Here is a 13,121-nt window from a genome sequence, read left to right as displayed (position 1 = left end):
TTAGGAGTGAGTCCGATCTGGATGTTACCGCAACCAGAGATAGATCTGTTCTACAAGAAAGAAAAGAGAAAGGTCAGGAAATATCAGAAGCAGAATTTACAAAAGAGTATATAAGGAGTAAATATGATCAGTATGAACAGGTTTATACAGATGCGTCCAAAGACCCGCAAAGTGACCAAGTGGGGGTTGCATATGTCATCCCAGGAATGGAAGTGGAAAGATGTGAAAGAATAACTAATCATGTGTCAGTGATTACAGGAGAATTAACAGCAATCATGATATGAATCAATAAAGTAAGTCAAATGGGAATAAATAAATCCCTAATATGTTCTGATTCAAGTTCTGCGCTGATATGTTTGGAGGCACAAAAGTCAGAAACAAGACAAGATCTGGTGTTAGAAATCCTACAGGTTTTATTATTGATGCGAGAGACAAATAAGAGGGTTTAGTTTTTGTGGGTTCAAGCACACACTGGAGTGTTAGGGAATGAAGAAGATGACAAATTAGCAAAGCAAGCCATGGCAAAAGAAAATATAGATGTGGACATTAAGCATAGTAAAGAAGAAATCAAATCAATCATTAAAAGGGAGATAAATAAAAAATGGCAAAATTACTGGGACAATGAAAGTAAATGAAAACTGCTTCATTCAATTCAACCATTGGTAGGAAGGGGAATGAGTTCAATTGTGAAAAGGAAAGAGGATTGCATTATATCAAGATTGAGATTAGGGCATACAGGTCTTAACTCAACAATGCATTTAACAGGAAAGCATCCTGATGCTATGTGTGACAGGTGTGGAGTAAGAGAAACCGTGCAGTAAGACAGTGAACAGTACAGTAAACAGTAAGAGAATGTAATTATAGACTCTAGTAAATATGAAGAAGAAAGAAAGACATTAATGGGAGAAATGCAGAAGGAAGGTGATCAACGGGTAACATTACAGGATATTCTGAATCTGGTAGGAGGATATAGTATATTATTACAATTTCTGAATGCAACCAAGTTAATACATAAAATATAGGTAAGGGTTTTATTATTATTGTTATTATTTTATTAATAATTACCGTGTGTGGAAGGGAATTGGTGTCTGATCCATTGTCTACAGTAGATGGCGGTAATGCTCTGAAAAAGAATGCGAAGAGCCAATAACCACGAAGAAGAAGAAGGACTTAGCGTCGCTCGCAGGTGACGTGACGGTAAACAAACTTCATACAGTTACAGAGTTCGCTCGTTACAGCCGTTCTTCGCGGGGTCGTTCGTGTGGTGCACTGCTAAATGTGTGTGTGTGTGTGTGTCTGCTGACCGGAATAATCGTGTAGCGGCGATGTGAGCAACACTGTTACATTCAGTCAGACTTCTGTGTTCGTGTGTATGTCTCTTGATCGAAAGAGTGATCTGTGAGGAGAAGTAATGCTGTCTAAGTGCTGTGTATGCGCGACACGTGAGTTCAAACAGGTGTAAATGATTCTTCTCCCTCTGACAGGTGTGTATCCCTCGGTGTGTGTGTGCTTCTCAGTCTCTGGCTGATGAATGATTGAACGCTGGAGTGTTTTCATCACCTGAAGATCACACAGAGATCATGAATGAAGCAGAAGCAGAGTCCTGCAGGATCAAGCAGGAGGTCATCGAAGAAAAGATAGGTTTGTGTTTGTGTTTCCTCAAACAGTTCATCAGATGTGTGTGAAACACAGTTAAACTGAAGGAGTGAGGAGTCAGATTATATGATAGAGCTGCAATATAATGATATAATAAGACGCTTTCGACGCCGTCGCAAAAGACACCGTACAAGCACATAATATTAATGTTGTTTTTAATGACCCGCACAGCGCTCACTGTTACGATCTAATGCACTGTACATGCCAGATGTTTCAAAACAATCTTCCAGGATGCAAAAATTGAAACTCAAACATTTTCCAGAACAGGATGAAATTGAGTACTGGTCATAATACTCTGATAAAAATGTTTGATGTGAGCAGCAGTGTGTGTTTTGCTGCAGCAGCGCTGATGGAAGTAGTGATGTGTCGTTCTTGAGCGATTCGTTCATTTAGACCGAATCTTTAATGTGACTCGGGAAGAATGAATCGTCTCGGGGAGTGATTCGTTCAGTCGCGCATGCGCAGTATAGGCTCTGTTCTGCTAGTAGTAGTCCACCTGTGTCAGTCTGAGCTGGAAAGAGAATTGATTGGTTCATCTTTCGGGCTGTTCGTTCTTTTGTCCAGTGACGTGACAGAGTTGGATAGAGTAATTCGTTAATTTACAACCTTCATTACAAATGGGTGCATAGTACTTATTATATATTTTTTATTATAATTATTATTTACTCTTACAGTTACGTGATGCTTTTCTGGTTTAAAATTGTTGCTTTTAATTTATGTCTATCATGACCATTTGGTGTTTTAAACCATGCAGGTGCGAGGAAGAGATAGTAGATTTAATTTAAAGTCCACCAGTTTAACACTAATATTGGACATAAATGAACAAGTTAAATATAAAGTATTCAAAACAGGTAAGTTCACATATTTGGAGTAAAGTTTAATTGAACTGATGCATCAGTCACACATCACTCCAGACCGTGCACCTCATGACGCACCGTCACAGAAACAAGAATGAGATGCTTTCTAACAAGACTGTGACATTAAACTCAGTTAGTGAGGGCTCGTTTAATATAGTGCACATATATAGGCCGTTCAGATTACTTGTTAAAGTTTGATGAAATACCTTATCTGCAGACGATGTACGTCTGTTTGTGGATGGAGACTTTGTGACGGCCAAAACTCTGTATTTTGCATGCATCAGATTAAGGTGGGGTGTGCATGAAAATAATAACAAGGCGACAGAGCGAACTTATCATCCATAGTGATTCGCAAGTCCATCTACAACATCACCACATAGTGTGTGTTATAAGTTAAAGGGATAGTTCACCCAAAAATCAAAATAATGTCAATGTCACCTTTATTTATATAGCGCTTTAAACAAAATACATTGCGTCAAAGCAACTGAACAACATTCATTAGGAAAACAGTGTGTCAATAATGCAAAAATGATAGTTAAAGGCAGTTCATCATTGAATTCAGTGATGTCATCTCTGTTCAGTTAAATAGTGTCTGTGCATTTATTTGCAATCAAGTCAACGATATCGCTGTAGATGAAGTGTCCCCAACTAAGCAAGCCAGAGGCGACAGCGGCAAGGAACCGAAACTCCATCGGTGACAGAATGGAGAAAAAAACCTTGGGAGAAACCAGACTCAGATGGGGGGCCAGTTCTCCTCTGACCAGACGAAACCAGTAGTTCAATTCCAGGCTGCAGCAAAGTCAGATTGTGCAGAAGAATCATCTGTTTCCTGTGGTCTTGTCCTGGTGCTCCTCTGAGACAAGGTCTTTACAGGGGATCTGTATCTGGGGCTCTAGTTGTCCTGGTCTCCGCTGTATTTCAGGGATGTAGAGGTCCTTTGTTTATTATGTCATTAATAACTCACCCTAATGTCGTCTATTGTCCGTTATCTGGCTCGGCTCGGTGTTCATCTTCAGTTCTCTCTTCACAGCAGTTCGGTCAGTGTACTGTTTGAGTGCATGCATTACTCCGGGATATTGGTTTGTTTGAACTCAGAGGGAGTGTCAGCCACATTAAACAAGTTAACAGCTTAAGTCATTTGTGGATTAATGCGTATTGGAGATGCGAACCATTTAAAATGATTCAGTTCGATTTGGTGAACTGGTTCAAGAAGATGGTTCGCGAACCGGATATCACTAAACTAATATTTTGCTGAACGAGAATCAAAAGTCCGAGTCGGTAAAATGATCCGAACTTCCCATCCCTGGATGGAAGCAGTTCACTGACTGCGCAGCACAGTCACAAGCGTCACAGTTACGTTGGGGATGATTTTATTTTTAATACTATAGTTTTATTACACATTGTTAATGTTAAAGCCCATCTTTCAATTTGAAGATCACTGTGAATGAACGTGTAGATAGTGTAGGAACTCGATTTGCGTGAAGAAACGAATCATAAATGTGCATTAAAAACATTTTTTTATAGAAATTGTGAGTAAAATTACTTCCGCTGTCAAAAATGCTCTGATCGGAATTGACGCAACGGCCGGTAAATCTCATCTCTTCGTAATGGAGTCAGACAGTGAAGAGGTTGCAGTAGGGGTTAATGTCAACTCTTACGATGGGCCATTGCCGTATAATTACGAGCCGCCTAGGTGAGAGAGGGGTCAGGCAGAGTTAAGGGGAAGGGTAAATGGACAGAGGAGAGAGATAGAGTTGTGGTGTGAGGAGAATCGGTGGAGTGACCACAGGCTATGTGGCTAACGTCTCCATGTTTATCACATTGCAGTATCTTTAATAAATCATATTTAGCAATATTGCTGTCGTCTTTGTTGTTTTTCCAGCATCCATGTAGATCGTCACCATCTATGCCAGCAACATGTCTTAAAATGTTTAATTTAGATCCCAGATTTTAAATGAATGCTGTAGGCTATAGCTTAAGCCTGTGATGGTCAGCTAGTCTGGACAGGGATGGAAATGCTGTGCATTTCTGCACAACATAGTTTATCGTGAAATTTTGTAGAAATTGCTAAAAATTTTAATCAGTAACTGCTTTCGGACCTCGGTGTCCGCATGTTCTGCTTCTGCGGATGTCAAGCGTTTGGGCCGTATATCTGAACAACATAAGCGACCAGCTGGAATACCGAACTTAACCGGCTGTTATACTACTCACCTCTTAGTGTTTCCGACTGACATTATGTAAATGAGCTCGCATGTACTGCGGAGTACGTGTATGAAAGCAGTTAGTGTTCCGGTTAGGACGGGAATATGCTGTTCATGTAAATACAGTCATTGTTACAAAAACCTACTATAATAACGATAACGACAAACTCTCTTTTCGGTTACCACCTCTCAGACCGCCTAAACCCGGGGTGCTCAACGCTACTCCTGGTGAATGACTGTCCTGCAAAGTTCAGCTCCAATCCTAATCAAACACACCTGAAGCAACTAATTAAGGTCTTCAGGCTCACTTAAAAATTAAAGGCAGGTGTGTTTGATTAGGATTGGAGCTAAACTTTGCAGGACAGTTGGTCGACAGGAGCAAGGTTGGGCACCCATGACCTAAACCAGGACAAACCAGGAGGACAAGATGGCGGCTGGGGGCATGCACAGTTTGGCAGGAGCTATGCGCTTTCTTCTAAAACCCCCAGACTATCTAATGCAGCCATCTGGATGCCTTTTACAAAGTTGGATAACAATTTTGTATATTTTAACACTATTAATTGTGTCTGTCAAGCATTGTTGTCTGCAAGAGAATCAAAACTGCATGTACACACAAACCAACAAGAGCTATCACCTTCTATATTCCAAATTCCTCAATAATGTTCCTCCTAAAACTTCATCTAAGGCGTGTGAGAGATCTCCATCAAACAACATTAATGTGATTTCTACTCAATTGGTGATTGTACTACTTTTGGCTGGAGACATCGAAGTTAATCCAGGCCCAACACCAGTGGTCAACACTATTTGTGCTACAGAAGAAACAACAGTGCCAACAAATAGTGGCCCTCAATACACTACCATCTGGTCACTGTCAAATCGCCTGTTTGACCCACCTCTGTGGAGTTCCCGCGTCTTGGGCTGTTTGGTGGTGGTTGCTGGTTCGGCGCGGACGTGTCGTTGGCTGGTGGTGTGGTGTGGTGTGCGGGGGCGTGGGCGGCCTTGGAGGGGCTGTTTCGCCGTGTGTGGGGCGCGGTGCTGGCTTTGCTGGGCTGGGGCTCTCCATGGGCTCGGTGGAGATCGTGCCAGTGGCGGCGGGCTTGCCGGGGAGGCTGCGCTGCAGGAGGGACGCGGCGGTAGTGTGCACTGGTGAGCTTGTGACTCCGCTAACACATACAACTGTTTCTGACTTTTGCAATGTTAATCAACAGACTCCTCCAATAAAACACAGGAATCCAGTCTTCAAAAGGCACAGAACCAACAAAATATTTTACACATTAAATCAGGCAAGGGTAGTTTGGGATCCATTATCAAAAGTAAAGGGACTATTTGGCGGACACTTAAATATAAATAGTATGAAACCAAAATGTGAACAACTGGAACAATGATTGAATGGCCAAATGAAATTGTTTTGGAATGTGTAGGTGTTGACATATCTCTTTCTGCAACAATGTCTTTTGTTATAGTGTGTATATATAGAAAGCCTACTGCAAAAAATGATTTTTTATGAACAACTTAAACTTTTTTTAATGGGTGATTTTAATATTAACTGGAATACAAAGAGGGAACTAACGACTCTTAAACAAATTACTGACTATTTTAATTTAACACAAATGATAAAAACACCAACCAGAATAACAAACCATTCGGAAACTCTAATAGATCTGTTATTCACAAACCACGCTGAGAGGATTAGTAAAACATGCAATCTCATTACAGGGCTTTCTGATCATAATATTGTATTTTTCTCCCGAAAATTAAGTAAAAAGCGATTTCATTCATCTACATTTAATAACCATTACAATTTTATTCCAAAACATCTACATCAAAATCTTGATATTACTCTAAATGAAGTAAATTGGTCTGGATTATTTTCTGATAAAGATATTTTAAAATCTGGTTTTACCATTGATAGGCAAAAATTTACTTCCATGAGAAATAAAACAATTCATACCTTATGTAAAGCCAAGGCAAATTTTTTATTGGATGTCATTACAAGTGCAAATGGAAATGGCCAAATAATATGGCAAAATATCTATAAACTAATTGGAAAGCAAAATAAAATGGACAATGATAGATTGGAAATAAAAGTTAACAACGAGCTGCTATATAATCCAAAAGAATTAGCAACTGAATTCAATATTTTCTTTATTAATTCTGTCAATGAAATAACACAAATGTTTAGTTCCTCAGAGATAGTTTGTAAGCCTATTAATCCTGGACAGCCGGTCTTCAGGTTAGAGCAAATAACTGATCTTGAAGTGGCTAACATTATTCCATGAAACCATCAAAGGCCAAAGATGCATTTGGCCTTGATGCATATTTTTTTAAAATACACAAAGACGTGCTGGTATGCCCGCTAACACATCTGATAAATCTATCAATTAAAATGGCAGTTGTTCCATCAGGGTGGAAGGTGGCTATAGTCTCACTAATTTTTAAATCAGGAGACAAAACAAACATTTCAAATTATCGCCCCATCAGCATCCTCCCTGTTGTATCTAAGGTTGCAGAAAAGTGGATGGCCAAGCTGCTGAATAAACATCTCAGTAATGGCCATTCTCTCTTGCACCCCATGCAATTTGGGTTTCGCCAGTACCACTCCACAGAGACTGCAAACTGTGTCTTCGTAGAAACAGTGAAATCCTCGCTTGATAAAACCACATGTGTTGGTGCAGTCTTTTTGGATTTAAAGAAGGCGTTCGATACAGTAGATCATCGAGCCCTTCTGTCTAAACTGACTCACTTCAACTTTGCAGAAGATGCGCTAGTTTGGTTTCAATCTTACTTGTCCAACAGAAGACAAGCTGTGAGTGTTAGTGGCACTATGTCGTCTTACCTTGAATGTTCAGCAGGAGTCCCACAAGGATCTATTTTGGGACCAGTACTGTTCTCTCTATATATAAATGATTTGCCAAACATTTGTCAAAAAGTCAATTTCCAAATGTATGCTGATGATGCAGTTATTTTTACACCTGCTAAAAGCACACAGGAAGCATCATCCATTCTTACATCAGCACTGGAGAATATTCAGCATTGGCTGCTTAAATCCTGCCTACTATTGAACAAAAAGAAAACTGTTACCATGATTTTCTCAAAAAAATTCATAAAACTGGAGCGGTCCAATGTGTTCCTGGGGGGAGTGGAACTTGACATTGTTGAAGAGTTCAAGTACCTCGGGGTCACACTGGACCCAACACTTTCATTCAAAAAAACACATTAAACTAATGGCAAACAGAATCAAATTCAATTTACATAACAAATCAGGCCATCAATCATTTAAATGAAATCAGACCATCAATGACAATTACTTCTGCTAAAATGTTCCTAGATTCAATGATATTCTCACATATAGATTACTGCATCACAACCTGTTCACTCACTGGAAATACAATTTTAAAACCCATAGAAATGTTATTCAAAAAAATCTATAAAAATACTTGATCAAAAGCCTCTGTCATTCCATCAGTGTAATATTTTGGAAAATACAATACGCTCAATTTTGAAAATTTTATTAATTTTAAAAATAGCTGTTTAATTTATAAAGTTTTTCACGGATTGGCTCCACCTTCTCTTTCCACATACATCAAACCTAGGTCTGACAGAGGTTTTTGCACCAGTGCCTCATTTAGAGGAGATATAGAGATCCAGCACAGAAAAACTACCTTTGGACAAACTGTTCTGTCTATCAGAGGAGGTCATTCTTGGAACAGCCTCCCAACAAATATTAGAGAATGTCCTACTTACTGCACATTTAAAATGCACCTTAAACAGTTTCTTAAAAGTTCCCAGATATGTCCTCATTTTGACTAATTTTATTGATGTAATCTGCCTGAATGTGTGCTAATGTGTTTCTTGCTTGATACTGTATATTGTCTGTTCTTTTATGTTGTATTATTTTTATGTTGTCTTCCTGCCTCGGGACTACAGGTGAAAATTAGCATTTATGCTATAACCTGGCTCATTTACAGTCTGTACAGAAATGTTAGATTGTTCATTAATGTGCACTGTCCCGAACAAATAAATAAATAAACCCACACTGAGAACCAGGGTGGCAGTGCCTATGTTTGCCTGTTGTTACGTCATATGACGCATTCTATGGAAAAAGGCGGTTTCTTGGAGCGTAGCTTAGAATAGGTACACTTTTTTTCTTAATTTCTGCCCGTGGGTGTTGTAAAATATGTATTCTTATGTATGTCTTTTTAAATTAACATTTTCATTCAAGATACTGTATAAATTAAGTTATACAATTAAATTGAAAGATGGCCTTTAAGCTACAGAAATGTGCGCTATTGAAGTGTGTGTGGAAGCTGAACCGCAGGACAGATGGAGGCGCCGGTGTGCTCACTTGATCTCAAAATACTCCCTCATTTTTGGTCATACAGATAAAAGTAATCATTCTTTCGAATCTCCACCCCTTACCGTGTTATCAATAAGGTGTTTATTAATTGCTGTGAAATTTTCCTCCCTGTGACATCTGCACTAGATATCTTGCATCTTTTACAGTTTAAGCCTGTTGAAAATCTCTGAAAAGCTTTCTTCTTTTGGTTTTCATGAATGTGATTCCATCATATAAAGATGAATGTCATGAGACTGACATATCCCACCCTTAAAAAGTCTAATTCATTATTAATTGTTTTATCTCAATTATTGTATTTTCATAATCGTTTTTCGATTAATTGCAGTCCTAGCTGATGGTGTTTGCTCTATATGCTTACTGTTCTAAACACCGTTTTCATGTACTTGGTCAATAATTGATTGATTAAACTCTTTTGTACTGGAGCTTCAGGGCAAATACAAACCCGATTCCATAAAAGTTGGTGAATAAAATTGTGAATAAAAACAGAATGCACTGATGTGGAATTTTAAAATTGTAATATTTTGTTTAGAATACAACATAGATGACATCAAATGTTTAAACTAAGAAAATGTATCATTTAACGGAAATAAGTTGATTTTAAATTTCATGGGATCAACACGTCTCAAAAAAGTTGGGACAAGGCCATTTTTACCACTGTGTGGGATCCCCGCTTCTTTTTATAACAGTCTGTAAACGTTTGGGGACTGAGGAGACAAGTTGCTCAAGTTTAGGAATAGGAGTGTTGTCCCATTCTTGTCTAATACAGGCTTTTAGTTGCTTAACTGTCTTAGGTCTTCTTTGTCACACGTTCCTCTTTATGATGCACCAAATGTTTTCTATGCGTGAATGATCTGGACTGCAGCTGGCCATTTCAGTATCCGGATCCTTCTTCTACACAGCCATGATGTTGTAATTGATGCAGTATGTGGTCTGGCATTGTCATGTTGGAAAATGCAAGGTCTTCCCTGAAAGAGACGACGTCTGGATGGGAGAATATGTTGTTCTAGAACTTGGAAATACCTTTCAGCATTGATGGTGCCTTTCTAGATGTGTAAGCTGCCCATGCCACATGCACTCATGCAACCCCAACCTGAACTGAGCGCTGATAACAACTTGGGTTGTCTTTGTCCTCTTTAGTCCGGATGACATGGTGTCCCAGTTTTCCAAAAAGAACTTCAAATTTTGATTCGTCTGGAAACAGAACAGTTTTCCACTTTGCCACAGTCCATTTTAAATGAGCCTTGGCCCAGAGAAAACGACTGCGCTTCTGGATCATGTTTAGATAATGGCTTCTTTTTTGACCAATAGAGTTTTGCCGACAATGGTGAATGGGACGGTGGATTGTGTTCAATGTTTTCTGGAAGTATTCCTGAGCCCATGTTGTGATTTCCATCACAGTAGCATTCCTCTATGTGATGCAGTGCTAAGAGCCCGAAGATCACGGGCATCCAGTATAGTTTTTCTTGACCCTTAACGCACAGAGATTGTTCCAGATTCTCTGAATCTTTGGATGATATTATGCACTGTAGATGATGATAACTTCAAACTCTTTTCAATTTTTCTCTGAGAAACTCCTTTCTGATATTGCTCCACTATTTTTCGCCGCAGCATTGGGGGAATTGGTGATCCTCTGCCCATCTTGACTTCTGATTGACACTGCCACTCTGAGAGGCTCTTTTTATACCCAATCATGTTGTCAATTGACCTAATAAGTTGCAAATTGGTCCTCCAGCTGTTCCTTAATATGTACATTTAACTTTTCCGGCCTCTTATTGTTACCTCTCCCAACTTTTTTGGAATGTGTAGCTCTCATCAAATCCAAAATGAGATTTGACATGACATTTCAAAATGTCTCCCTTTCAACATTTGATATGTTATCTATATTCCATTGAATAATATAAGCTTTTGAGATTTGTAAATTATTCCATTCCTTTTTTACTCACAATTTGTACAGTGTCCCAACTTTTTTGGAATCGGGTTTGTAATGTTATTATAAATAATAATCCAATGATCAGCATACAGCGTTCAAATGAATCCATCAAAATGATCATACTTATTGCTAATGTGTCAGTGTTCCCATTTTCCCTTTAAATTTGGTCTTTTTGGCATTTTAAATGATTTAAAGAAAATTATTATTGTTTTATTTCATTTAGACCTGATGGAAGAGATTAAGGAGATAAATGAAGTGATTGAAGCGGGGAAGAAACATCATGACATCGAAACTGATGAAACATCCTTGAGTCCCTCGTGGGAAACCAGACCCGAAATATGTTTCATTTGCCCTCAGTGTGGAGAGATTTTCACATCCAAAGAAAGTCTTAATCTTCACATAAAATTTGAAAGCGGAATGAAGCCACACGCATGTGATCTCTGCGAGAAGACTTTCAGTCAAAAAGCAAGCCTTACCAGACACAAGAAAATCCACACTGACGAGAAGCCACACGCATGTGATCTCTGCGAGAAGACTTTCAGTCAAAAAGCAAACCTTGCCAGACACAAGAAAATCCACACTGACGAGAAGCCACACTCATGTGATCAGTGCGGGAATAAGTTCAGAAATAAAGGAAACCTAAATGAACACATGAAAATCCACACTGGAGCAATGCCGTTCACGTGTGATCAGTGTGGGAAGAAGTTCAGACATAAAGGAAGCCTCAATACACACATGAGAATCCACGCTGGAGAGAGTGAAACCACTGAAGATAAACCGCACACATGCAGTCAGTGTGGAAAGAGATTCAGACTAAAACACCACCTCGATCGACACAGGAAAGTCCACACCGGAGAGATGCCGTACACGTGTGATCAGTGCGGGAGGAAGTTCAGACATAAAGAAAGCCTCAATATACACATGAGAATCCACGCTGGAGAGAGTGAAACCACTGAAGATAAACCGCACACATGCAGTCAGTGTGGAAAGAGATTCAGACAAAAACACCGCCTCGATCAACACATGAGAATCCACACCGGAGAGAAACCGCACTCGTGTGATCACTGCGGGCAGAGTTTCACACGAAAACAGCGACTTAATGATCATATAAAGATCCACACAGGACAAAACCTGCACACCTGTGCACAGTGCGGGAAGAGTTACAGAAACTTAAGTGTTTTCAAAGTACATCTGCTCCATCATTCTAGAGACAGGATCTATAACTGTGACCAGTGCAGTAAAAGGTTTTTTAGGCCAGATAACCTGAGGGAGCACATGAAAACCCATTCAGAGGAGAGGCCTTACGTGTGTTATTTGTGTGCAAAGAGCTTTAGACATCTGAATTGTTTAAAAACACACCAGAAAAGACACAGCGGTGTGAAGGACCATACTTGCTCTGAGTGCGGAAAGACTTATTTTAACCTTTATGCACTGAAACGGCACCAGACCGTTCACACCAGAGAAAAACCTTACCAGTGTTCACACTGTGACAAGAGATTCAGTATTTTAGGATACCTGAAAAGACATGAGAGTTTTCACACTAGCTAAAAGCCCTATCACTGACAGTCCTGTGAAGAGTTTCATCCGATTATCTTCTCTACTCAGTTATACGAATAAAACCGATCAGATCTGATACTCTCAGGAGTCTTTGTAGCAACCTGTGTGTGTGTGTGTGTGCGTGTGCATGGCTTAAGGAGAGCAGCCCTACCTTTTGTGTAGTTTTATTTTCTTTCCTAAATATTCATGCATTTATTGTCATTTTTGGTGTTTGTATATTTTATAATTATGAAATGTTAAGATAAGCTCTAGTCATGACGAAGCATCAGGATTGAAAATTAGTCACAGAAATAAAGCGTTATGAAGATAGTCTGCTCTTAGTCGAGTCTGTTTCTGTTTATTTGAAGTCACATTAACCTATCACATTTAGAAAGAACGATAATTTCTATATTTTTATAAAAGCTCCCGAACAAAAACTAAACGAGACGATACTTATGACAGATAAAATATGATAAATACACTATTTTGATGGAGAATAAGAAGCTGACATCTGATTTCTTCAAGCGGTCATATTTACCATGTTTACTATAGTAACTTTAATGCCTAGCGTGCACATTCTTTTA

At 39.1% G+C, this 13,121-nt stretch overlaps 1 protein-coding gene across 1 annotated transcript; it reads left to right on the top strand.

Annotated features, from left to right (window-relative positions):
* Window positions 1-1,216: 1,216 nt before the first annotated feature.
* Window positions 1,217-12,877, top strand: LOC132139561 (gastrula zinc finger protein XlCGF57.1-like). Its single transcript, XM_059548018.1, has 3 exons — window positions 1,217-1,327; window positions 1,485-1,641; window positions 11,225-12,877. Exons 2-3 carry the CDS (start codon window positions 1,581-1,583, stop codon window positions 12,547-12,549), a joined length of 1,386 nt encoding a protein of 461 aa, XP_059404001.1. The 5' UTR covers window positions 1,217-1,327; window positions 1,485-1,580; the 3' UTR covers window positions 12,550-12,877.
* Window positions 12,878-13,121: the final 244 nt, after the last annotated feature.

Source organism: Carassius carassius, chromosome 1 (genome assembly GCF_963082965.1).
Source record: "Carassius carassius chromosome 1, fCarCar2.1, whole genome shotgun sequence".
NCBI classification, from domain to species: Eukaryota; Metazoa; Chordata; class Actinopteri; order Cypriniformes; family Cyprinidae; genus Carassius; species Carassius carassius.
The sequence above is the reverse complement of the archived record's forward strand: the minus strand, read 5'-3'. Positions and strand labels throughout refer to the sequence as shown.